This window comes from Cricetulus griseus (genome assembly GCF_003668045.3).
Source record: "Cricetulus griseus strain 17A/GY chromosome 1 unlocalized genomic scaffold, alternate assembly CriGri-PICRH-1.0 chr1_0, whole genome shotgun sequence".
NCBI lineage: Eukaryota > Metazoa > Chordata > Mammalia > Rodentia > Cricetidae > Cricetulus > Cricetulus griseus.
In genome coordinates this window covers 139,915,990-139,943,448 of record NW_023276806.1, presented here as the reverse complement: position 1 = coordinate 139,943,448, position 27,459 = coordinate 139,915,990, and the positions used below count along the sequence as shown (strand labels likewise).

General features: G+C 40.6%; 1 protein-coding gene across 1 annotated transcript in view; it reads left to right on the top strand.

Moving 5' to 3' along the window:
- The window catches only part of Ptprb (protein tyrosine phosphatase receptor type B), a 96,087-nt gene that overhangs the window by 19,033 nt on the left and 49,595 nt on the right, over positions 1 to 27,459 (top strand). The window contains exons 4-8 of the mRNA XM_035451360.1: positions 8,622 to 8,895; positions 21,447 to 21,725; positions 22,676 to 22,933; positions 24,794 to 25,057; positions 26,937 to 27,206. Coding sequence (XP_035307251.1) covers positions 8,622 to 8,895; positions 21,447 to 21,725; positions 22,676 to 22,933; positions 24,794 to 25,057; positions 26,937 to 27,206 — 1,345 coding nt within the window. The remainder of the gene's footprint in view (positions 1 to 8,621; positions 8,896 to 21,446; positions 21,726 to 22,675; positions 22,934 to 24,793; positions 25,058 to 26,936; positions 27,207 to 27,459) is intronic.

Sequence of the window (27,459 nt, the reverse complement as noted above, 5' to 3'; positions counted from 1 at the left end):
CAACTTGACACAGACTAGAGTCATCAGAGAGGAAGGAGCCTCAGTTGAGGAAATGCCTCCATGAAATGCAGCTGTAAGGCATTTCCTTGATTGGTGATTGACGGGGAAGGACCCAGACCATGGTGGGTGGGGCCATTCATGAGCTGGTGGTCCTGGGTTCTATAAGAAAGCAGGCTGAGCAAACTAGGAGAAGCATGCCAGTAGGCAGCACCCCTCCATGGCCTCCACATCAGCTCCAGCCTTCAGGTTCTTGCCCTGTTTGAGCTCCTACCCTGACTTCCTTCAGTAATGGACAGCAATGTGGAAGTATAAGGCATATAAACCTTTTCCTCCTCAACTTGCTTTTTGGTCATGGTGTTTCTTAGCAGCAATAGAAACCTTAACCAGGACACCAAGTAAAGATGTGTGGAAGAGTGGTGATGTAGCCTACTGATAACAATTCCCTACCCTCCTCCCTTCCAGGATTTAAAAACAGTGGCATGGCCTGCAGTCTGGGTAGCTGTTAAATGCCTCTGGTGCTGATCTACTTAACAGCTCTGTTTGGATAGGAGATAGAATGTAGTGTGAATGTCATTTGGGTGTTCTCAGAAAGATCTTCTCATCCGTGGGCTCTGTTATTCTTTAGTATTACTGAATACTCAATTTCCCTGATTTATCTTAATGTTCCTTGTAGAACATTATTTTACTATTAACAATTACAGGTCCTAACATTTCTGGCCCTGGGCTGGGAATTGCACTGTGTATATTGTACATGCCTTTTCTTTCAATCCTTAAAACTGCCCTCCAAATATTTTTGTTATTTCCTGTAGAGTCGTAATCTAGAAAGCTTATCTAGAAAGTTTTCTTTAACTACTCCAAACTATATCTCTAAATACAAAACAGGATGGTCATGAGGTCTTTAAAAATAACTGCTCATCAAAATTATTTCTTGTATTTTAGTGCTTCTCTATTGAAATGCATGACACTTGCTGCAGGTTAAAATTGTGTTGTTTTTACTGCAATTTTCTACTGAGGCAATACAAAGAAAAACAGAAAAGGACTTGCTGGCATGTGACTGGCTTTAGTTGACACATCTGACTGGTTGTTATGCCTCCTTTTAAAAATTATTGTAGTTTCAGAGGTAGAGCACTCGCTTAGCCTGAGAGGGGTCCTGGATTATGTTTTAAGTACCACATTAACTTGGTGTGATCGTGCATGCCTTTAACACTTGCATTCAGAAGGTATAGGCAGGAGGATCAGGAGTTCAAAACCATCCTTAGCTACATAGACAGATCAAGGCCATCGTAGTTTACATGATACCCTGTCTCTAAATAAATAAAGACTTTGTGTGAGATTTGACTAACAAAAAAAAAAAAAATACTTTTAAGTAGTTGAGGTTACCTGCACAAGACCAGTACAAGATGAAAGCAATCAAAATTCCAGCACAATAAACATTAATGATTGCATAGTTGGTGTTCTTGTGGGACCCCTAGCAGCAGGAATTATGGATGCCTCTGACTCTTTGGCCTGTTCTTGGGACCCTTTTCCTTTTAATGAGTCACCTCATCCAGCCTTGATATGAGGATTTGTACCTAGTATTATTGTAATTTGTTTGTTCCGTGTTCAGTTTATATCCCTGGGAGGCCTGCTTTTTTTTCTTGAAGGCAAACAGAGTAGGAGTGAATCTGGGGAGGTGGGGAGAGGACTAGGAGGAGAGGAGGTAGAGGAAACAGTGGTTGAGAAGTAATGTATGTGAATAATTAATGTTAAAAATAATTCCAACATGAGTCAAGGAGAGGCTCACAAGGCCCACATCTAGTTGAGGAGTTGCTGACAACTGATGGCTGTTGGTGGAAAAGAGTCATTTTTCTCTAGGGGATGGCCATGCTGATAGGTTGCACATGCCCCTCCTATAGGTGGCTCCATGACCATGCACATATGGACAACACTAATTGGATTCTTTTTTTTTTTTTTAAGAGGGCATGAATTTAGGAGGGAATGTGTTAGAGAGGATCCATGGAAGGCAGCATTATTAAAATATATTGTATATATGTGTGAAATTCTTAAAGAACAAATTTAAATACACACACACACACACACACACACACACACACACACACACACGCATGCACGCACTTTTATAGACTTGGTGAGCCAAATCCACTCAGAAGCCAGAATAAAAGGGTGTAAATTCAAAGCCTTCCTGGGCTACAGAGCAAGTTTGATGGCAACTTAGCAAGACTCTGATGAAAAAAAAAAAATGAAGAAAAGTAAATACAGGGTTAGAATAAAAATCCAAAGCAGAGCCCTTGTCAAGCATGTGCAAGCTCCTGGGTTTAATACCCAGTACTAGAAAAAAAATTCTTCCTAGAAGGAACAGCATCAGGCTGTTCTTATGTCTAACATTTGATGTTACATTAAGTGTGTCTCCAAGTCTTTTTCCTGTATCATTCACACTGAATTTTTCATGAAGTGTTATAAATATCAACACGTACATGATATTTATTTTAAGGATAACTAATTTATGAATTCTAAAATTGCTCAAGACCCTCTAAATAGTCTGTATAATATCTTGGAAACAGAGAAATCAGTGGAATTTGAGAGGAATAAAGAAGGACAAGTTAAAATGAACTTGCCTAATAATGAAATTTTGGTTGAAGGTTTATCACAGAACATTCTGAACTGCCATTGGAGTTTGAATAGCTCTTCCTCATCTGAGGATTTGTTAAAAACACAAATTGTTTGCTTCACCCCCTGAGTTACTGATTCCTTAGGTCTCTATAATATAAGTCCCTATAGATAGCGCCCTATAATATGAATTTCTAGGGACTTGTTCAGCTAATTGCTGATGCTACGATGTCCTATAAGAACATGTCTCCTCCTCTTTTTCCCCTCCCTCGTCCTCCATATCTCTCCTATTCCCTTTCCTTTCCCTTCTCCTCATCACATTCCTCCCCTTCCTTCCCTTTCTTTTGTTTTTTGCTCTTATCTCTTCCCACTTTCCCCTCCTTTCCTTCAAAAATCAATGTCTTCCTATTTTATTCTTCCTCCCTCCCATTTTCTTTCTCCCCTGCATTCTCTCCTCTCTCTCTCTCTCTCTCTCTCTCTCTCTCTCTCTCTCTCTCTCTCTCCTCTTTTTTCCATTTAAGGCAGCATTTAAAGCATTCATCAAGACCATACCTGCAAGAGCTTGTTAGAGAATTTATTCACATAACAACATTTACTGAGCAGCTACAAAGATCCAGTCATTCTCTCAGAAAACATTCCGTGAGATTCTATTGTTTTCTGGATCCTGTGCAGAGAGAGAAAGCAAGACTCTACCCTAAAGGAATTTCTCAAAGGAACAAAGATGCAGACAGTACTCAGACACATAAATAATTAGATTATTTCTCTGAATTAAACAAATGGGTTGCAAGGAGGAAGCATGAAAAGATGCTTCTTCCTTATGATGTCTGATATGGAAGAGTCTTCAAAACATGAACCAGAGACTGGCACTGAGCACCTGCTGAAAGAAAGCATGCTCCTGAAAATAGGAAGCGGGCAGGAGATAGACAGAAAAGCAGAGCCGGGTAACCAAGGTCCTGGGTGGGGTCTGTGGCCTTTAGCTACTCTGTGGGAGGTTTGTTTGCAATAATTTTTCCAGTCCACTCCCTCTCTACCACAGAGCTCTCTGTCTCAGACCCTGGTCAATCCCTGGTCTATAGTCACTCTCCTCCTTCCTATTGAGACATCAAATGATGTCATATGCACCATCAGCAGGCACATTCCCATGTGACCGTAAACCCTGGTGGTAGAATGCTTAGGAAAAGTTACCGGTTAAGGGAGACAATACAATGTTAGTGCGCTCAGTGTGCTCTGTGCAGACTCACACCACCCTTGTTTTGTGGATAGAAAACCAGTACACGGAGGAGAGAAAGCAACAAGTTCCAGAGGGAATTGAAGCAGTGGGTATCACTTTCTGGGTCTGAATTTCCCTGGGAAATAGCTTCACCCTGGAATAAGGAAAGATGTGGAAACCAAATTATGTGTATGTGGAGCCACAAAACAGCTGACTCTATCAGGAGGCAACTGAGATTTGGGGAGTGCAAAACATACACCCCAACTCTACTCCAGCCATTATCAACCAGTGGCAAAAACAGGTGTAGAAGAGTGAACCCAGACTGCAGGTGGGCTTATTGGGACTTAAAAGTCCAGGGGAACATGCTGCATATTGGCTTTTTAAATCTACAGCCCCTAGTTCATGGCTCCTATAATCCTTGTAATTTCTTACATCACTGGAATAATAAAAATATATTTTGTTAGAATATTTTACTTAAGTCTCCGAAACAGCTCCAAGTGGATAAAGCAGTGTTTTTCAACCATACCTGAGTGTTTATGAGTGTGATTTTTAGAGGCATCACTGATAAACACTTAATAGCGGGGAGGAGACTGGGGAAATTGATGGATGCTTACAGGGGGTCACATGCAGGAAGAAAGGGCTGAAGGTTCAGTTCATTACCAGTGGCCAATGATTCAATCAGCCCTACTTCATGAAATATCTATAAAAAGCAAGTGCCCAAGGTTGAGAGCTTCCAGGAAGGAAAGAGGGAACACAGCCCTGTGCTCCCGAGGGTGACATACTCCCAACCCCAGGGGGTTAGACAATCCCTTGTTCAGGACATTGTACTCGTGGCCCTGGACACCTCTTATAGAGTTGTTTGCTTACATCTTTAAATCACTCTTTGCAATAAGCAAATAAAATAATGAAAAATATATAAAGAAGTAAGTCACCATTCCCAAACAGTGTTTGTCGCCCTTGGTGACTGGTGAAATCAGTATCTGTGTTCATAATGTAACAAGATCCACGCCTTAGCAGCCAGCTTGTAAGTAACGACTGTGTTAACTCAAACACAATTGTTACCGTGAATTTTATCACCATTTTTAGAAGACAACTGTCTAGTCAGAAGCAGCCACACCCTTCCTGTGGAGTCTGGGAAAGGTTTCCTGATGACAACGAGTAAAGGTTAGCCACTGCAATGGTGCGGGATGACTGATCCCCATTCCTGGAATGCAATGACTTCTAAAAGTAAATGCAGGGTCATATGATGGGACAAATGGGCTCAGAAGCAGTTGAGGAATCCCAAACAATGAAATAAGGAACAAGTCCATGTTTTTATACTATGTGCAGAGTTGCATACACTCCCCCTCCAAAAGATAGCCTCTGGCATGTGTCCTGTGCTCCTAGAACATGAACCCACATTTGCAGATTTGCATATTAATGCTGTAGCTGTGATTCCATTTTTTAAACTTTTATTTGCTTATTTTATATGTGTGTAAGTAGTTATGACAGGCATCCATGCCTGGTGCCCCTGAGGTCAAGAGAGCATCAGACCCCCTAGAACTTCAGTTAAGGATTACCATTCATAATTCAGTTATGAATTACCATGTGGGTTCCAGGACCTGAACCAGGTCCTCTACAAAAGTCACAAGTGCTCTTAACTGCTTAGCTACTTCTGCAGCTCCTGTATTAGTTATTTCAAAAGGAATGTGTGCCCACATGCATGAGAGAGAGAGAGAGAGAGAGAGAGAGAGAGAGAGAGAGAGAGAGAGAGAGAAAGAGAGAGAGAGAGAGAGTGCTTGGGAAAAATGGGATTCCTTAAAGATTTTCAGAGGACAGTGACTATTTAGTATATTTAAGTGGGAAGAAAACTAATCGGGGAGGGGGGAATTTTAAATCCCAGAGAAGATGACAAAGAAAAGCATAAACATCAGGAATTAATAACTTCGGCCTATGCAATAAATTTAAAGGAGAACCAAAAATAAACTAAGATGACTCGATTTGGATGCTGCCCCTGTTGCTGGACAAACTAACGCTGGTTCAAATAAGGTCTGCCAAGTTGCTTTTATATCTTTGATTGTACCATAGCTCTCTCTGGGAAGCCTTTAAAACATTGTTCTTCGACTGAGGTAGCTTTGTTCTCTGAATGCCAAAGGTAAGAAAGGGGTAAGGAGGAATGAACTGAAAAGAGACTTCCATCAAGACTCAAGGCTGGTGCTTGTAATGGAGCTAATGGAGGGAGAAGAGGATTACAGGCGATGACCGAAAGGTGCGCCAGGTTGTGGAGAGCACTGGGTGAAAACACAGAGAATGAAAATGTATGTAGGGAGACAAGCACTCTGGGCGAAGAAACAGGACACACTGCATTCTCCCAAAGCACACAGGTGCTTGATGCTTGGTGAGTGAGTTCTTGATGCTTGTTGAGTGAGGGCTTGCTGCTTGGGGAGTGAGCGATACTTGCAAGGGAGATTTCAGAACTGTATATATCCATTTAAGCCAGAAAGAAGTCTCTTAAGGTTTTCCATTAAGAAATATTGACAAGCATATTTTCTAAAAGAAATGATGTAATTTTCACTTTCTTGAAGTTTTCTACTTTCCTTCAAAGTGAGTATAGTAGACATACTAGCCAAGAACATAAGGTTCTCCACTCTGTATTATATGTGCAGGAGTGGGGTATATCTAATCCCCTCTCCCAGTGATTTGATATGTGGTGTAATGATCCATGTGAGACAGTTATTGACAACCACGCTAATTAAGCCAATTAAGACTTTTGATTCTTTTATTAATGGCCAGACCAAGAGCAGGCTCACCACTCTGGAAGTCTCATGGTGTCCTAGCCCAAGGACATAGCATTTTAAAAGGCAAAACCCACAAAGATACAACAAAGTTAGATGAGGGTCAGAAAACCTTAAAATCTTCATTCCTGCTAGAGCATAGTAGTCATTTTAAACAGAAACTTGCCAATTATCTTGGCTAATACATCTGGAACCATAGTCAAGGCATGGAAATCTCAAATGTGTTGCCAAGACAGACCTGACAGTTGCGGAGAGGGCGTGTAGGGGGCTAAGAACTATCGTAACAAACACAAGATGGAATCAGAACAAGATTTGGCCTTACCTTAGTCATTTCACTGGGGTCGTATCTTTTGTTAAGGATCTCAAAACTGTGAAACTATAAAAGTGGTTGCAAAGCTTCACTATGTAGCAGCAATTCTTTTCGTCTTTTGCACGGGGTTTTTTCTCAGAACTACTTTGAGACATACATGTCTTCAGGTTATAGGGCAGTTGCTCACAGTGCTCACAGTTGGTGTGGGAAACACTGAGCCTACTTACGTCTTTGGAAGATGTGGGAAATTGAGTTGTGGCATTGTTTTCCACTGAACTTAGTTGATATTGCTTCCTTCTGTCTGTGGGGGATGACAGAACCTTCGACTGCATGATCAGTGGTGAAATTGCTTGTTGGGGCTTGAGTACTTGGTGGTGATTGTTTTGTTGTCAGTTCACAGTATTTTCCTAAGATTTAGGGATCCCACAGACCTATGCAAGAGAGTTGGGAAAGGGGAGGAAGGGGAGGAATGAAGGTCGTGTTGATAATGGGCAGGCTCTTTGAGGGTCTTTTCTCTGGCTGATGTCAAAAGGATGTGGACAGTGACAAATGGGTGTTTTGAGGTGAGAAGGGCTAAAGCCCTCTAATAAAAGGGCTTCAGGAAAGAGTGTGGGCGACCCAGGGAAATGTGCTCAGGTCAAGTTTAAGCCTGGGAAAAGAGGCCCTGGAGAAACCAGATGAGAAAGATAGGAAGGAAGATAGGGAGGGGAACGCTGGGTGTGGAGAGGGGAGGGGGGGCTGAAAAGTGAGAGGGCTCAAGCATTGTTTAAGGCTATGACAGCAGAGCTGAGGACCACTGAGCAGGAAAAAGTGAAAGTCCAGGAGTAGGAGAAGGTAGAGCCCTGAGGCCCCGGAAGGGACCCTTGGCTGGGGAGGCGGCAGCCGAGGCAGGGGGCAGCTTGGTTGGCTTCACGCCCCCTTGGCAGCCTCAGGCGTTGGCTCCTCGAGGCTCCCTCCCTCTCCGGAGCATTGTTCCTTTGCCGGGAGACAAGGAAATTGCCTTTTGATTGCGGAAGTCCCGGACGGGGCTTGGGGGCGAGGCAGCGAGGGTCAGAATGGCAGCGTGGGAAGGGCCGCGCGCCGCGGGTCCCCGCCGCCTGTCGCATCCGAAGCCCGCCCTGGGCGGCAGCAGAAGCAGCGGCTGCCGCGGCCCTAGCGCATTGCCAGCTCCGAGGAAAGCGCGCTGCGCCCTTAGGGCGCGCTGAGCGCGCAACAAGTGGTACCCGAGGTGGCCTGGCTGTCCGCCCAGCGAGATGCGGAACCATGGAGCCACACTGGCTTTGTGGATTGCACTGAGCCTCCTGCAGGTGAGCCGGGAGAGCAAGGGTTGACGCTGCTGCTCTCCTCTCTGCTAAGAACCAAGTCCATCCTCTTCTCAGCCTCTGGAGCTGTGCTGCCAGGTGCAAAGGAACAGACATTTCATGCTCCTGGGTGGGAGAATGATCCTTTCCTGAAATCCTGCCATCTACCAAACTGACAGCTCACCCTGCTGCTGTCAAGAAAGCAACCTTCTGTCTCCAGCTGCTCCTGGAGGAGGTGGAGCAACTAGGGTGAAAGTTGCATGCCATCCACTTCTCTTGTGAGCCCTTTCCTAGGTTGGAGGATGAGAGGACAATTGAGACTGGGCTCCAGGGATGAGGACAGGTGACTCCTGGAGGTGGCTATGTCTCTAGGCAGTGCAGGTTGTGGACGTAATGTGTGCTCTCTGATTCTTTTGCAGGCTGGACTGGCAGAGCTAGTGAGATGTAACTTCACACTGTTGGAGTCCAGGGTCTCCAGCGTGTCAGCGTCTATCCAGTGGAGGACTTTGGGGTCACCCTGTAACTTTAGCCTCATCTACAGCAGTGATACCTCGTTGCCCATGTGGTGCCATCCCATTCGGATAGACAATATCACCTATGGATGTAACCCCAAGGATTTACAAGCAGGGACCGTCTATAACTTCAGGATTGTTTCTCTGGACGGAGAAGAGAGAACTTTGGTCTTACAGACAGGTAAAGAGAGAGTGGCAGGTGTAATGTGATGGCCAAGCCACTCCAAGCTGAGCCTTGCCTTTCTATACTGGGGCTTTCATGAGAGAGAGAGAGAGAGAGAGAGAGAGAGAGAGAGAGAGAGAGAGAGAGAGAGAGACCTCTGGTGCTGAAAACAGCAGGTGAGGAAAACAGCCCCTGAGAGGGGAAGAAGGGGGCAGAGAGGGTTGTTTGTTTGTTTGTTTGTTTGTTTTAATCGATGTGGTTTGAGCTTCCATCACATTAAATCATCACACACCAGAATCATTTTAAGTAAATGTTTTGATCATAAATAATGAAGTTGTGATGATTAGTGATAATGCTTGGTTGTGTTTGTAGGACTTGAATCAGAACATAGTATCTTCAGGAAAAAAAAATGGTACTATTTTCATAGGGAAAGTTGGAAAAGTCCCTTGAAAAGAGGGTACAAAATGACTTTGTGTTTCTTGAGTTATGTAACAGTTGAGAACATTCTTTGGCCACTCTGAACTTCGAACCAATGATTTCCCAGCATCTCTTTCCCCATGTGGCTGCTAAGTTTATCTCTCTTGCCTCTGTTCTCTCATCTGTGTAATGGATGATTGTATCAGGCTCAAGTTCTTCCCCTTCAGGGATCACCACAGGTGTTTGCCTCACTGGAGCCTCAGCCCTTGAGGATGACGCAAACACTCCAACTCCTTAGTCTTTGCTGTCTCTGTTCCATACAACAGCAAAGGCTTCCTTCAGCCAGAAGTTTAAATCAAAGAGAAAAATTCTGAAAGATAGAGAAATGGGTTGGTCACCTTATGATTCTTTCCCTTTTCTACCATAACAAAGATGAGTTCTTTGGCCATAGCTCTTTGGAGGCCACCAGTCTGACAGGAAATGCAAGCAGAGTCGGGAAATCTCACTGAGCCCCTAAAATATTAATTTTTCATCTTTTATAAGCCACAGTGCCCACTTACACCATTTGACTTGCTACAGATGAAACATAGAGGTGATTCTTGAGGGTTGAAGGAAACTTAATTTGAAAAGACAAGCTACTTATTAAGAATATGCTTGTATTTATATGGAACCAGAGGCGGGGGGAGAGAGAGAGAGAGAGAGAGAGAGAGAGAGAGAGAGAGAGAGAGAGTAAAATCAACTACAGGAGTGGAAGAAGCTGGATTTTCAGTCATTACTTGTCTATTTCTTGGAAGTTGTAGATGGTTCTGTGACAACTCATATCACTACAACAGTAGAGTGTTGAACATAGAACACCTAGGAGTGCGGGTTGCACATGAAAGGGTCTCACCAATGGTGTGTGTGTTCAGGGTCTCACCAACAGTGTGTGTGTTCAGTGGAGCAGAGAGATTTTTTTTTTAAGTAGCTGCATTTTCAGAAGCTTTTAGGAAAACATACGCCTTAAGGATCTTGGAGATAGTTATTTACCCAAAGAATTTAGTTTTGGGAAATAGAAAAAAAAAGATGATGAGAAAAGGTTGACTGTAAGTGTTGGTAGCATAAAACAGGCTTCGAGTTGTTACACAGGTAGATGCTTCAAGTTCAGAGGTGTTTGGTGAAACATGAGAACTATTCACATTATATGGATGATATTGAATAAAAAGCTTCTATGTGTTGTTTTACCATGCTAGGGACAGAACCCAGAACTTACTGCACACTAGGTAAGCACTGTACCACTGGGCTACACCCCAGACTCATTATTTTTCTTAAGGATGTAGTTTTCACCATACATTTCCTGAGCCTCAGGATAAATACAGATGATGAAAATTGCAGAAGGTGTCTGCGTAACGGTAATCTTCCCATCCTCGTGGGTATGATGATGTAGCCCTTCTCAGAACTCTCTGTGTCTTTAAAATAGAGATTTCATTTCAATGCAAAAAATGAATTAAGATTTTTAAATATTGTTTTAGGAAGTGTTTTTTAAAGTTGTTTATTTATACATTGATTTGTATGAAGTGCTTTCTAAATTTTAAAGGCATATGTAAGTTTTCATTTTGTTAAGAAAAAACAACTATTATTCCTCAATATTGAGTGATGGGATCCATAAATCATATTTTACTACTACTAAAGCAATGCCAACTGACCCAATATCAACTCAGACAAGGCTTTAACCAAACCAAAGATGCCATTCAAAATGTGAGTTCTTTCTTTGCTGCCTTTTCCCAGTCTTATTGGTCTAGGATGAATTAGAACAAGAGCAAGACTCACTCATGAATAGAGACCAGGCTGGTGATGGGTTTTACTGATAGTGCTAAATAGTTAATTATTTTGTTTTATGCAGACCTAGGACTTTTAAAAAATTAAATAAGTAGTATTTTAACAATAGTGAGCATCCATTCCAGATTCCAAATCAGATTTGGAAAAATGCAGATTCAAATTTAGTTTGGCAAGTATTCACTGTGTTGAATAGCAAAAGGAACAATGCCAGAGAGAGAGAGGGATTGAGTTTATAAAATCATAGTACAAAAAAAAGTTGTCCCTGTACCTTGTAGTCTAGAGCAGGCATAAGAGGTTATATTGACAATGGCCACACAGCCATTTTTCCTGAATGAGGACTTCGTCCTGCCTCATGAGTACCAGGCTGTTATAATCACAGAGAAGACACAGGGCTATTTTCAACTTTATCTGGTCATTAACTGGAATGCAACAAGAATGTTGTGAATGTCAAGTTGTGTGGTTGTGAATTTACCAGGAAATAACACAATAGCCATACCAAATATAGAATAAGTGGGCATGCTTCAGAGACTGTAAGGAACCTCAGACTCTAAAACAGAGTTTGCAAAGTGGTAGCCTCTGAGATGCCTAGGTGTTTAAATAATAACTAGACCCTGTTTGGCTTCTGTAGTGTTTGTGAAAATTCTAGTTCATTTCAGCAGCATTAAAAATTCACTGGGTGTATCTTTAATCCCAGTACTCGGGAAGCAGAGACATCTGGATCTCTGGGAGTTTGAGGTTAGCCTGGTCTACGTATTGAGTTCCAGACCAGCCAGAAAAACATAGGAAGACACTGTTTCAAAAAAAAAAAAAAAAAAAAAAAAAAAAAAAAAAAAAAAGTTGTATTTTGGTCAGCTTCAGATTTACAGAAAAGTTATAACCTAGCACACAGATACCTTAGATTTCCCTAATTTACTGTATTTGTTGCAGTAAATGAGTCAGTTTTTTGCATGACTAACCTATAATGTATTTACACTTCCTTGGTTTGGTTTGTTTTTTTTAACCCATCTCCCTTCTCTGTCCCAGGATACTATTTAGCATCCCACATGACATTCTGTGGCTGATAATCCAGACAGCTTTAAGTATTTAATATCACACACTGAAAGAGAAAAAAGAGAGGGGGGAGGAGGGAGGGAGAAAGGGAGGGAAGGAAGTGGAGAGAGAGAGAGAGAGAGAGAGAGAGAGAGAGAGAGAGGCTGAGACTCCTGGGCTTTGCTCTATAGCCAAGGCTGATAGAACTTGCTCTGAGGCCAAGGCTGTTGCTTTCTTAGGGGCTCCAGATTTCGGGTTTCAGGAGAAAGAGCACGTACACACAGAAGTCATGTTCTTATAGAGCCACACTGAGGCTCTTCCTGTGAATATGACCGACCTGTCTGTCACTTTTGGTGCTGAGAAGTTGTCTGAGGTAGTACTCAGTTTCTTACCCATTGTCTCATCTCCTTGAGCCCAGTGAACTCGAGGTGGGAACTTTACCTGGGGAGTGAATATTCACAGGCATTTGGTTTCCTGTTAATCTCAGCTACTTATTAATCTTCATAGGGGAAAAAAGATGTTCAAACAACCTCAAAAGATTTTAACTATCTTAACATGACGAATTTATTTTTATTTATATTTTATTTTTATGTACACTGGTGTTTTGCCTGCATTCATGCCTGTGTGAAGGTGTTGGATCCCCTAGAATGGGAATTGTAGACAGCTGTGAGCTGCCGTGTGGGTGCTGAGAATTGAACCCGGGTTGTCCCGAAGAGCAGCCAGTGCTCTTAACCGCTGAATCATCTCTCCAGCCCTAACTTTGTCAATCTATATGAAAACCTATTTAGGCACTTTAATTATCAAGTTACTGCGTCAGCTATTATTTCCATTCCAAAATGTTGTTTATTGTACTGGAGTGACTAAGGGTGCCATACTAAAACTTGATAGTCTGAAAACGAAATTGATTTTCCCTGAGTCCTTGAGGCTAGGATTCCAAGGTCAAAAATCTGCAGTTTTTCTGTATTCATAGGCTTCTCTCCTTGTCTGTCACAAGGCCACTTTCACTGTGTGACAGATCTGTCCATCCAAGCAAGGCTGTGACCTTCTTCCCTCCTTTTCATGAAAGGACATTAGTCATATTAGATCAGGGCCCAACCTGGACCCCAGTTCAACTTACCCTCCCCTTTAAGACCCTCCTCACTTTTTCAAGTGCAGCCTCATACTGGGCTTATTGGGGCTTGCAGCTTCAACCTACAAGTTAACTGTAACTTTAAATAAAAGCCATGATTTCTGAAAATTATCTGTAACGTTCTTTCATCAACAAATATTTCAGAGATCGACGTGAAAACATCCCTGGTTTCGATGCTGTGTGAAATGAACCTGAACTTAGAATTATCAGAGCTGGGAATCCAAGTGCATCAGAGCACACTGCAGCCTGGGAGCCACTGGCATGTCTATCATTCATTAGCAGTAACATCTGGGGACCATGCCTTCTTATGTGTGGTTAATTCTACAAGGCCTGGAACTATTTAGTGTGATTTCCAGGAAGAAATTTTTTGTGTGTTTTTATGCTACAAAACCTTCCATATTTAGTTCATGAAAGCATAAATATATTCGACATAATAGATATTTCTTCTATACTATTATATATTTATATCAACACAATAGATATTTGTTATATATATTTATTATATATTACTTTTTGGTTTTGATTTGTGTTTTGAGACAAGGTCTTCCTATGTACCTCTCATGCTATACTCAAACTCGTGACAATTCTTCCTCATTCTCTCAGGTTTCTGCTCTTTGACTCTATCTCATGGATGCTCTGTGGAGTGGGAATTTCAAAGGAGAGTTCCCACAATGCTTCAGAAATTAATTCAGAAGGCAGTGCCTCTCCACTCTTCGCTGGCCAGGATATTTAGAGAAAGTTGCCTTTTGCTAGTTATTAATCTATATACTGGGGATGGGAAAATGATAATGCCTACTTCAGATGGTTATTTAGGAGATTTTAATGGTCAAACTGGAATAATTTGTCAACTGAAAAATTAGGATAATTTGTCACATTCTTCCTGCAGTAAATTTACTATGACTTCCAGCTTGGATATGGTGTTTGTCTTCCTAGGAACTAACATAACTTTCACAAATCCACCTAGCTCATTCATGACATAGCTGGAACTTGATCTCTGTCTTTATCTGTCTAGATATTCTTACCATTGTTCTACAGAATGGATATTATTTTTAAGCTGATATTAGTTCTTTCAAATTTCTGCGTGATGTTATAGTACCTCTCAAGTCAACTTTTAAGGAGAAAAAAAAATATATGGAAGAGGACAGAAAGAAATGCTTTGCCTTCCTTTTTCATATGGCAGTTTGCTAGCATTCCTACAGAAAAGAAAAGTTAGAGATGGTATTGGCCACTTTCTTATCCTGTAGGAGAAACCCAGCTCATTTGGGTATATGAATATATAGACATTAAGGTGCGGCTCTGCCCCTGATTATGTAATGTGAAATAGAAATGAGTAAAACTGGTTATCAGGGATTTCTGTTTTGAATTTTGTTGTTTTCCTCCTTCAGTGTGGAGGAAAGCACTGGAACGTCAAACACATAATAAACTATAAAAGAAATAGCACAACAGTTAAGAGCACTTGAGGTTCTTTCGGAAGACCTGGGTTCAATTCCCAGAATCCATGTGGTAACTCACAACTGTCCAGGGCATCCAGCACCCTCTTCTAACCTCTATAGTACCAAGCACCCACACAGTGCATGTGAGTAAAACACTCATACATGTAAAATAAATGCATTTCATTTTTCAAAAAAGAAGAAAGCCAAAAGAATAGTATAATGAAATAGTATGTATCTATTACCCGCCTTTGATAAATTACCAGTTTATGGCCCACCTTGTTTCATATATATCCTGATCCCATGGCTTATCACTTTGAAAAATCCAAATCACTGTGATCTCATTTGATTTATAAATATTCCAATTTGCATCTTTATAAGTATGATTAAAAAGAACCACATAACAATATAGTTACATTTCCTAACACTAACAACAACAACAACAACAAAAATGTCCTTACTGTTTAGCTGTCCAGGTGTAGATAGATACATCACACGACAGCGCAATCGTTTCTACTTAAAAAGCTTTGGGGCAGCAATCCCATCCCAAACTGTGGCTGGAGAACTTCTCTTTATATTGTACTCATGCAACACTTTAGATAATACTGAGGAGACCATGGTGTTGGTAGCAATGAACTGGGGACACTCTGTACTGAAAGACATTATGGGGGATGGAATGCATCCCCTGTAGACTGTAGGAATGCTCTCAGGGCTGATAGGTTTCTGTGGTTCAGTAGACATGAATTAACTCTTCGGTGCTTTTGATTAAACTACTTTCTCGCTCTGCAGTTGCTGTCTAGTTTGCAAGTCCTATGCAACCTTCCAAATTTTCTGGTCTATCTCCTTCATGAAGCACACATTTTTGTTTGTTAAATTGCTTTTCAATTTTAGCATTGAAATTTCTTCTATTACTGCATAGATAAAGCATCTTTACACCACCACCACCCCAAAAATCTGAAATCCTCCAGAATCTGAAACTTTCTGAGTTCTGACATGATGTCTTAAGTGGAAAATTCCACACCATGAAACTGTTTTCTGCATGAATTTTTTAAGTATATAAAATTACCTTCATTCTATGTGCAGAGGAGGTAGTGAAACATGCAAATAGTATGCTTAGACCTGGGTTCAAGCCTCACAATACTTATTATGTGTATGGAAATATTTTGAAATCAGAAACTCCAAATATGAGACACGTTTGTTGCAAGCATTTCAAGTAAGGAAAAAAAATCACCTTGTAGAACATAATATTCGCAACAAGACTCACACCAGCCACATTCTAAAAGTGCCCCTATGTGCCAGAGCTTCCCTTAGCTCCTCATCTGCATTGCCTCTTACTGAAACTCTGAAAAATACATACTACTAGTTCCTGTTAAGATGAGGAACTGAGGAACAAGGGGACAATGTACCTTGCCTATAGCCATCCTTGTGATAAATGCCAGTGTTGGGGTTTACCTCTCTAAGTGTGATATCAAAGTTAGCCACCTTGATAATTCATCTTTATTCTGTTTATGTATGCCTCAGATTCACAGATCTCAGGCCTTGACCAGCACTTAATAAATATGTAGTGTTTATTTGATCTGCAAAATAATACGGCAGTCTGCTGTAATAATACTGTTGTTAATGACATGGCAAGTGATTGTCAAAACTGCTCTAACTTCCTTCAAGGTTTTTAGAGGTGTACAGGTAGCTTGTGGCTACCTTCAGCTTGTGGCTGAAGTTTACATCTAATGTAAATCCAATGTCCAACATCCTCATGGGTTGACTCAATAGTATTATTATTCCACATTAGCATAATATATTGCATCACCCTTAAAGTAAGCAAGGAAACTAACTTTAGCAGTGGTCCTCAACCTTCCTAATGCTGCAGCTTTTAATACAGTTCCTCAAGTTGTGCTGACCCCCAATCACAAAATTACTTTGTTACTACTTTATAAATGCAATTTTGCTACTGCTAGGAATCATAAAGTAAATATCTGTGTTTTCTGATGGTCTTAGGTGACCCCTGTGAAAGGGTTATTCAACATCCCCCCAAAGAGGGTGCAACCCACAGGTGGAGAACTGCTGGACTATAGTCAAACGGCAATAACAACAAAGGAAATTCTTTCCACAAGAAATGTATTGAATGTGCCGGAGACTGGGAAATTCCTTTCCTGTGCCATTTTTCTCCTCATTTTAAAGTGTATGAAGCAGGAATTATTTGAGATTATTATTCCACCCACACATAATTTCCATTAAAAACCCCTCTGATTATTTTATTTGAATCATATTTGAATCACTGATGTCCATATCCCAGTTTATATAAAATGTCAAGTATGCATAGCTTGCAATCAATCAAGCTTGCTACCTGCCTGCTTTTAAATAAGAATGATAACTATCCAGTTTCTGTAAAGCTACCAGAACTTGTTTGTGAGTACACAAAGGTCTACCGGGCTTGAGTAAGACACTAAAGAATGATGCAATTAGAAAGATGATGAGTGCTATCTAGAGCCAGGAAAGTCTTGAGTGCCTGTGAAGAAACTTAAGCTCTTTCTTGAAGTGGATGCTAATGAAGTTCTTGCTGTTTCAGTGGGGTGAAGTGAGGATGGAAGGGCCGAGAGGTACACACGGGATAAACTGGAAAGACATGACATAAGGAAAACACCTGAATGTCTCTTGCAGCAATCTAGCACAAAATGATAGGATCTCAGGTAAATGCACTAAAACGACTAGGGAAATGGGCAGAGAAGGAAAACTCTTTAAAACCCAACGGGTTGAGAAGCCAACATCCACTCCAGGGCATGACTCTGGCTGCTGTTTTGTGTCTCTCCCACACTCTGAAAGCTCATGCTTAACTCTATGCTGCAGCCACTTCTTAATAAACCCCCACTTTGCTTGCTAAAATGATAAATAAATCAAAGGGAGCTTCCATGTGCCTAGAATTGGACATAGGTGTCACCATTGCTATTACCCACGTGGAGTGCGCTATCAGCTTAGGAGTTCTATATACATGCCTGTCATTCCCACAAAGCCTAATGGGCTGTGGTTACACGGAGTATGCACTTCAGGGCAGCATTTCCCATGCTAGGAAGAACACACAGTTTGCACCCGGTGTCAGATATTTAGCTGTGCTTCCTGGTGCCTATTTTGCTGTGTCTATGATTCTGTAGATTTTACCCAGCATGCAATTCTGTAGATTGTAAATCATGACGTCCTATGCAGATATAACCTGGGACCCAGATAGCTGTTGACAACAATGCATAGGTTGGCTGCACTCTTCTGGGTTTAACTTCATTTCCACAATAATCATTTCAAATTCTAAGTCTAGAAATCCTTGTATCGATAAACGCTAATGTTTTCAGTAACCTCACTGATAAGAATTATATGAATTAGATACTACTTGCATTAGAAATACAATTTTCTCCTTTACAAGAAGCTTTTTTTTCTTTTTTTAAAGGAAAACATAATTCATTTTGGCTTAGGATTTTTGCCAAGCTTTGTCTTTTCTTTTGAGAACAGAAAAACCAGGTTGACAGTTATATAACCCAAACAGTGTTAAAATCCTCCCCCCACACAACATACATACATACGTACGTACATACATACATATGAAATTTGGGGCTGGGAGATGGCTCAGTGTGCTAAGTGCTCATGAAAATATGAGGACCCGAGTTGGACTCCCCAGAACACACACAAACACGGGTATGGTAATGCTCATCTATAATCCCAATGTTCCCAGGGCAAGAAGGGAATTAGAGAAAGGGTAATCCCAGGAAGCGCGTGGGCCAGTCAGCCTGATGATGTACAAAGTGCCAACCACAAAGAAACCCTGTCTCCAATAAGGTGGAATGCAAGAACACCCAAGGTTGTGATCTGACCTCCACATACATGCCATGTCATACCTATGTATCAGTACTCACACACACTAATACACACACACATACAAACATATCATACACACTGATGTATACCAAAGAAGTTTGCACCTCAAATAGAAGCATATTATTTATATCTACTATGAAATCAAAATGTTTTAAGTACAGTAAAGTTTTCATTTGGCTTGGATTAAAAAGAAGTCTACAAACTCTAGCTTCTACAACATGCAGAGCAGTCATGGACCACTGCCAGCACTGGGCTTTATCACAGTATAAATGGGGTTTTAAGTGTTTGTTTCCAGGGCAGGTTCTCGAAGCCCAGGCACTTCCCAGTTTCATTGTTTCTTTGTTCTGCCGGATGTACAAAGGATTGACTGTTTTGTTTTCTGGCTCAGAGAGATTAGATGAAGTCTGCATTTCTGAAGTTCAGCCTCTAGGCACGCAACCTTAAAATTCATTTTTTTTTTACAGCTCATACTTTGCAGATTGTGTATATTTAGATTATACCGATCATGGCATTTTGTTTAACCTTTATCTGGCTTGGTAGAAGGCATCGATGGCAAGATTGGTCTCCTTAGAATTGGCACTGAGTGAAATCATCCCTTCCACCCTTGTCCTTCAAATGTCACTTCAGCGAAAATACTTCTGTTTGGTCCCACTGTGTTGTTCTTGAGGCTTGCTGGCTAGTAGAATCTCATGAAGTTGGATACCTTATTCTTGTCAGGCAGCCATAAACCTTGTGTGAGTAGAAATTACCTTCTTTCCTTTTAGTATGGCATCTGCTGTGTAGGGTAGAAAATTTAAATAACATTACCTCCATCAACCCCCCAAAAAAATCCCTAGTTTTCAATGAAAAAACAACTATGAATAAAAATAATCTTCAGAAGTTATTTTAACTTGAGTTAGAAAATTAGTTCCAAGGTCTTACCAAGACATTTTTTTAAATAACAGAAGCAATTGAAGATATTATCAGTTTAGTTCTCAAAACTTTTTGCCTTACTTTTGCCTCCTTGTTATCAGTGATTCAAAAGAAAACATTTATTTCTTTGATAAATGACACAGAAATAAGATTTTGTACTGAGTACCCATTGCATGCTGGGTAAAATCTCCTCTATATCTAATTTGCTCTCAAACCTCCTTGGAATTCTGGTATTCATCATCATCATCATCATCATCATCATCATCATCATCATCATTATTCCAGACAAATAGGGAGATAGGAGTTTTAATGGAGTACCACTCACTCACAGTTTCACATAGATGATCTGCAATGGATCCAGGATTTTAATGCAGCTCTATCTAATTCCAAAGTCCATTTTCTCTACAACTCTGTGTCACTGGTTCTGTGGCATATTATCAACACGTAACAATAACCATAATGACAGTTAACTTTGAGCATCACCAATTGCCCCAGTAGAGAACAACCAAGCCATAGAGCCAGATTCAAAGTCACCAATTGTTAAAACATAGACCCGTCGGCTGAGCACAAAGGTTGAAAACATAGTATGAAGTGTGCTTGTTTTCAAAGCTCATCTTTGCTCTGAGCCCTCTCTCTAAGATACTTCCTTAATTTGCTACTCAGCTATTCTTTGTATTTTTCAACAATTATTGATATATTAGTGGCATATTTAATTTTCACTGGATGACGAGCTCAAATAAATAATAGCATGAAACATGAAAACATGGAATTTCATAAGCTGTATCACACATATGATATCTTGTTCACCTATAGATAGTCCTTATGAACTGTCTGCTCACAAATTCCACTTGAATGTAGAATGAGGTTAGCTTACTTGTTGGAGTTATGTTAATAGCAAGTGAGCATCTTCTTCAAATTGCACTCCTATTATAAGGTCTATAATTCTTGATGACATGAACAAAATGCAGTCTGTCAGGAGGTGGATAAGGCTGAGGTCTGTGTAGCTATGCCACTCAAACAAATCAAACGAATGGCCTGATTTATAAATTGTTCTCCAATATCTCCTTCTGACTTTTGGGGCCAAGAACTATGCAGGATTGCTAATTTTTCTCATTCGAGTGTTTCTCAATAGTTCAGGTCTCTGTATGCAAAGTAGGGACAGCCTATTTTCATGTTTGACTCCTCACTATACCTAGTGAAATGTTGTTGACCTAGGTCCCAACCTGATGATACAATCCTGACTCAAGTTCAGCATTGAAGATTCAGCACAGACAGAGCTGTGCTCCCCAAACTGCCCCTGGCTTTGAGAGCTGAAATGAAGTGAATTGTTTGGTGCAAAACACGGTCATTCCCACTAGCTCTAGAGCTTCTGGCAACTCCAACATGCCCCAGAAATAAGATTTTAAAAATTTAGGGACATTGGTAATCCCAGCTATTGGGAGCATTGATTTTACCAAGCAAGTCTATTTTAGAATCAATATCAATCTGTGCCTTTTGTGATTATCTAATAGGTAAAAGCTTCCCAAACTTGCATATATAAGTGACACCAAGAATCCACAACCTAGGAAGAGGCTGAGTACAAATTCCAAACTCCTATTATCTCCCGATAGTTTTTATTTTCTGGTTAGATCGTCGCTGTTTAATCAAAGACAGACTGGATGCTTGTGGATATCTAAAAATCATGCTAAACTTGCAAATCAAAGTAAAAACTGATTGAGATGTCAAGGTCAGACCTACCTTACCAGAAAGTCTTATCAAATAGAAGTGCACATCACTAATAGGTAAGGGAGCCATGTCTTTGAAAAATGGAACAGTGGGTTTGCAAGTATTGCAACATGCCAGATTCCCCCCCCCCGACCCCCCCCCCAGGCAGCAGATTCCTTAAATTTTTAAGGAAAAAGAACCTGGGCTGCAGCAGCATAAACAGTTATTTTCAAAGCCCTCATGCTGCCTTCTCTTTGATGGTGTTTGCCTTGCAGATCCCTTACCTCCTGCTAGGTTTGAAGTCAACCCCGAGAGGACATCTTCAACCACCCTGCAGGTGCGGTGGACGCCTTCTTCTGGGAAAGTCACCTGGTATGAGGTGCAACTGTTTGATGATAACAATCAAAAGATACAAGAGGTCCAAGCTCAAGAAAGCACCACATGGAGCCAATACACTTTTTTGAATCTCACTGCTGGTAATAATTACAAATTCGCCATCACAGCTGTTTCTGGAGAAAAACGTTCCTTTCCCATGTATACCAATGGTTCAACAGGTAAGATCTGTATTGTCTGTGGTTAATAGTCTGCAATATCTCATTTCTTCTTTTTCTTCTTTTTGATGGTGCTGGAGATAAAACCCCAGAGACCCCGGCATGCTAGGCAAACACTCCCCAGCCCTCTATGGCTCCTTCAGAATGATATGTTATCGAAGGAAACAGGAATATGCCACCCATCATGAGTGAATAAATAATTTTTTAAAAGAAGGTTATGATACAGAGAGGAGACTGGACTGAGCATAGGGGGTGTGAGTGTGCTTCTACTTGGCTAGGTGATTTTGAACAAGTCACAACGTTTCTCTGAAAACAGAGTTTTCTCTTATTTAAAATAGACACTCCCTTCATGTCTATCTAGTTCAAATCCATGAAAATGAGATTTTTCTCCCTCATTTTTTCCAAACTTGTGTTACAACGTATTTTTCCTCTTTTGTATATTCTCATAACATCAAGTCATGATGTCTTCTAAACACTCCTGCATTTAAAATACGTTTTTGTTTCCTGGATATAGTGAAAATGAATTTATCTAGTGTCTCATGTGCCATGATATTACTCCCAGAAAGTGGATAGCTTTCTTGCAACTTGCTCTCCTCTCACTTTTCTGGTTGTTCTATCTCTTTCCATGTTTCATCTCCTACAGTTTGTTCCTTTATCTCCCCTGTTTATTGATATTGGCAACACTACACTGGCCACACTTACCTTAATCTCCATAAAGCAGGAGAGAAAACAGGCAATGTCTGATGTCCCTTTAGCCCTTAAAGTCTGTGAACTTTAGAAAGGCGGTTAGTGAAGGTTCCAGCGACCTCTCAAGAGGAACATTACTAGTTATTGCTATACAAGTTAAAATATAAAGAGAACTATAAATAAATGTGTAAATTAAAGAACTATGTCTATGTCTTCTACAACGGGATTATGAATGACCTTGTGGATATGTGTTTTTATCCCACTAGTGCCATCTCCAGTGAAAGATATTGGCATTTCCCCCAATCCTAATTCTCTCCTAATTTCCTGGTCTCGTGGTTCTGGGAATGTGGAACAATACAGGCTGATGCTCGTGGATAAAGGGATCTTAGTTCAAGACAGGAATGTGGACAAGCATGACACTTCTTATACTTTCTATGGACTGACCCCTGGACACCTCTACAACCTCACTATTGTCACCATGGCCTCGGGACTACAAAACTACAAGTGGAAACTAGTGAGGACGGGTATGTCCCTCTTCTTCAGCTAAACAAGAGAAAGGCTCAAATTGAGTTTAAATCAGGTTTGTTATTTGGATAATGGTCATGTAGGACAAGCTGAAATTCATATGAGTTATAGAAAGACTTTAACATGTATCCATTTTATTGAAGAAAAATGATTCTCTTTTATGCTAAAGTTGAAGCTATCCCTTGGCAGCATTTTGCAGCAGACAAGGTTATTTGCTGATATGGTTCAAATTTCTCTATTTAATACATGCATAAGGCTCCCTACTTCTGGCTCATAAATAGGCATTTATTATCTTTGTGATCACCCACATTGAGTTGGGGGTGCTTTTCCTAGTGTCATGCGTCCTTGTATGTCAGTCATTTTCAAAACCCTCTAACCAAGAAAATATGATGTGGGACCTGATCACACAGCCCAACCTACACTGAAAAAGCTAATTGGTGCTACTTATTAATGAATTGTTCATTCACTGATTCATTTAACCAATATTTACCATGTGTTAGGTATATGCCAAGAATTGCTGGTTACTACCATTCAAGTTAGACAATGTCAGAGTTCTCATGAAACTCACATTCAAATGCCCCTAATTAGTATAATGTGTTGAAAACGTCTCTTTGTGAATTATCTCATTTTAAAATAAACTGTAAAATGGGTAGTATCTTTGAAATTGTTCTAGTGGGGAGAATATATGGAACTATAGGAGACTGAGGTACAAGATACTGAGGACTTCTACATATTCACATATTCACATATTCTTTTATAATACACTCCAAAAAATATGCTGATGTTCCTAAGAAAATAATGCACAAGATGTATTAAGAAATATTTGTGAATACCAAGAGCAAATACGACCAGATGTACACATGCAATCCCAGCACTCAGAAAGCTGACACAGGAGGATCAGAAGTTTGAGGGCTGCCTTGATTATAAAGCAAGTCCTAGGCCATCCTGGACTAGAGATAAGGAGAGACAGACAGACAGACAGAGGGGCAGAGACAAAGACAGTTTGAGAGAGAAAACAAACAAATTATACTTCTGAGCATACTGCAAGAAATCACTGTGCTATAATCACTCTTTTAGTTATTAATTTATATTATGCCATTAGGCATAGTTACAGCATTGTAAAAGGTGGGAAAAATATTCATCAAAGCTTATTTCTTGTCATAGTTTTCCTTTGATGGAAGATTACCACAGCTCTTTATCATGGTTTAATATAAGATTCATTTTAGTGGTTTGAGAGATAGCTTAGCTGTTAAGAGGGCTTGCTACTCTTGCAGAGTTTAGTTTCTAGCACTGCTTTGGGCAACTCACAACTGCCTATAACTCCAGCTACTTAGATTTAATGTCCTCTTCTAGCATCTGTGGGCACGTGGACACGAGACATACATTCACACAAATACACACATGTGCACACATATGCATACACATGAAAACAAAACCTTTTAAAAAGTATTTTAACACACATTTTTACAACTACCAACTAATCAACCTATTTAGTGTGTACTTGATATTATTAAATATATAAACACACAAACACACTCACAAAGAAATTAAGTAGATGGCAGACGTCTTTGTGAATTCTATCTAAAGAATCCCAGAAAATCTTCTAATCAAGAAAGCAACTATATACAGCGAGACTGACAGAGAACTATCCAGTGTTATGTGGGCAGCTTGCCAAGTCCCAGCCAGAATCCAGGCTCCTGATTGCAAGATGGTGCTCTTGCCACAGCATGGTTGTTCTTGGATTTTCAGTATTGTTTTGTCTCTTGATGTCTGCAGACATTAAAGTTTAGGTCAAAATGTGGCCATAGGGAGGGCAAGGGCTGAGGAATAATATCTCTTTTCCGTTTGTTACTAATTAGCTCCCATGGAAGTTTCAAATCTGAAAGTGACAAATGATGCCAGTTCAACCTCTTTAAAAGTCAAGTGGCAAAAACCTCTTGGAGATGTAGATTCCTACAATATTACCCTGTCTCACCAAGGGACCATCAAGGAATCCAAAACATTAGTGCCTCGTGTTACTGAAACTCAATTTAAAGACTTAGTTCCTGGACGGCTTTACCAAGTTACCATCAGCTGCATCTCTGGTGAACTATCTGCGCAGAAGATGGCAATGGGCAGAACAGGTAAGTAAGTCAGCCTCCAAAATAGTCTTTGGTTGCCTCAATTATCCTCAGATATATCTCAGAATAGGACAAAATCATGTAGAAGGAAACTTCTTTTCCCACCTGGATGTAAGGTCCTTATGACCAAGAATGCCTATAAAATAAAAGCCCAGTGCAGAGTAAATTAGAAGGTTATTGCATATATTTATTTCTTCTTTTTTCTTCTTTTTTCTTTTTTTTTTTTTTTTTTTTTTGGTTTTTCAAGACAGGGTTTCTCTGTGTAGCTTTGGAGCCTATCCCGGCATTCGCTCTGGAGAACAGGCTGGCCTCGAACTCACAGAGATCTGCCTCTGCCTCCCGAGTGCTGGGATTAAAGGCATGCACCACCAACGCCCGGCAGATACATTTATTTCATCATTTAAACAAATGTGCTTGGGTTCCCATGTGATCTGCATGTTGTCCCTGAACTCTGCTTTCTCCTACCACATCACCTAAGTAGCACAAATGCAAGAGCATTGATGTCATTAGAGATGTCAATAAAGAACATTTCTGCTTCGTTCTTATAATAAGGCCAAGTTAGCACTTAATTATGGTTCTACCATAAATAATTTTATTAATTTATGTTGCTGAACAGTTATCTTGTTCTTTATTTAAATAAATTACTGGATTACGAACCTTGGACACTCTTAAGGTGGTTATGATGTACTATTGCTTTTAAGACAAGGTTCTGAGAAGTACACCCTGTGGGCAAACCCATTTGGTGGCTTGTTTTGTATTTCCCTAAATGAAAATAGGATAGTTCTAGGGTCATTTATGTAGTTCAATAAAGGTTTTTATTTTAACCAACCTTTGCTTAATAGATATTGCATTTTAACCAAACACGCACGCGCGCGCTCACACACACACACACCAAGAATAGAACCCTTTAGAAATGCTAATGACATTAATAATTTCACATGTCAGACCCCATATAAACACTTCACATCTATTTCATTTACTTATTGCAAGAAAAACGTAAGCTCTGAGCTACACTGTTAGTACAGACATTGTACAGACAAACTGGAATAATTAAATAACTCGTTCATGGTCATCTGCCCAGAAAGTTCTGGAGCTTGGCTTTAAACCAGGTGGTTCAATTTGAGTTCAATCTCAGTGCCATTAGAGGTCTCAAGTATGTACAAAAGTGACCAAGAACAACATTCCCCTTTAGAAGACCAGTAGATGCTTAGCGGAAAGGACCTTGCAGTAGAACCTAGAAAGTGTAAATAAAGGAAGAATGAAGGAGTACCTGTGACAATGAATGACAGGAACAGAGGCTCAGACGTGGGAGGAGCTCAGGAGATACAGTCCTGCAGCACACACCCCTGAGCATGATAAAGGGGAGAGGGTGGCTGCAGGGAGAAGTCAAGGGTTGGTCTAGGAGGAGAACAAGTCTAGACTGAAGAGACATGGATATAAATGAAGGACCCAGGGTTTCATTTGGTTATTTTCTGAAGAGACTCTGAGTGTTAGCTCTAAACATGCCTACAGCCATAGTGCTGGTTGGAATGAAAAACACTAGGAATGTTTCATGACCACAACATCCAGTAGCCTTTTCAAATTGTGACATTGGTCAGTGTCACCAACATGAGATGCAATGTCAGTGTGATCTCCAGGGCTGACAGACAAACAGTGTTGCAAGAGAGTGCATATCTGTCATGTTACTGAAATGATTTTCGCATGCGTTTCTTGAATGTCTTCAAAATGAAAAAAGAGTACTCCCCTGAGGTATACAGATATCTGGAGGGAATACAAATGTGCACAACAGCAGACAATGTGTTCCTTATGCATTGCTTCCCATGAGTGTTCTTATTTTTTGTTGTTGTTGTTGTTGTTTTCAACACTTTCTTTCTTCGTTTAGTTCCAGAAAAGGTGAGGAATCTGGTTTCTTACAATGAGATTTGGATGAAGTCCTTCGCAGTGAACTGGACGCCCCCTGCTGGAGACTGGGAGCATTATCGTGTCCTGCTCTTTAATGAATCCTTGGTGCTGCTCAACACCACCGTGGGAAAGGAGGAAACACACTATGTCATGGATGCTGTGAAGCTCATACCAGGAAGAGAGTACGAGGTAGAAGTCGTTGTTGAGAGTGGAAACCTGAGGAATTCTGAGCGCTGCCAAGGCAGGACAGGTAAACAAACACGAAGGGGTTCATGATTGGCAGAATTTAATCCATTCCCGTCTCACATAACCAGACATTGTATTTCTGTACTCCCTCATGGTGAGGTATTATAAGGTTAACAGAGATTCAAACATTTAATTTTGTCAAATTTGGACATCCAGCCTCCTTTCCACTGGCAACTCCATTATTTCATGAAAGAATTAAAGACGAGTTTTTATGATTTTTGTGATGGTGGAGCAGGGTGGGGATGGTATTACACCTG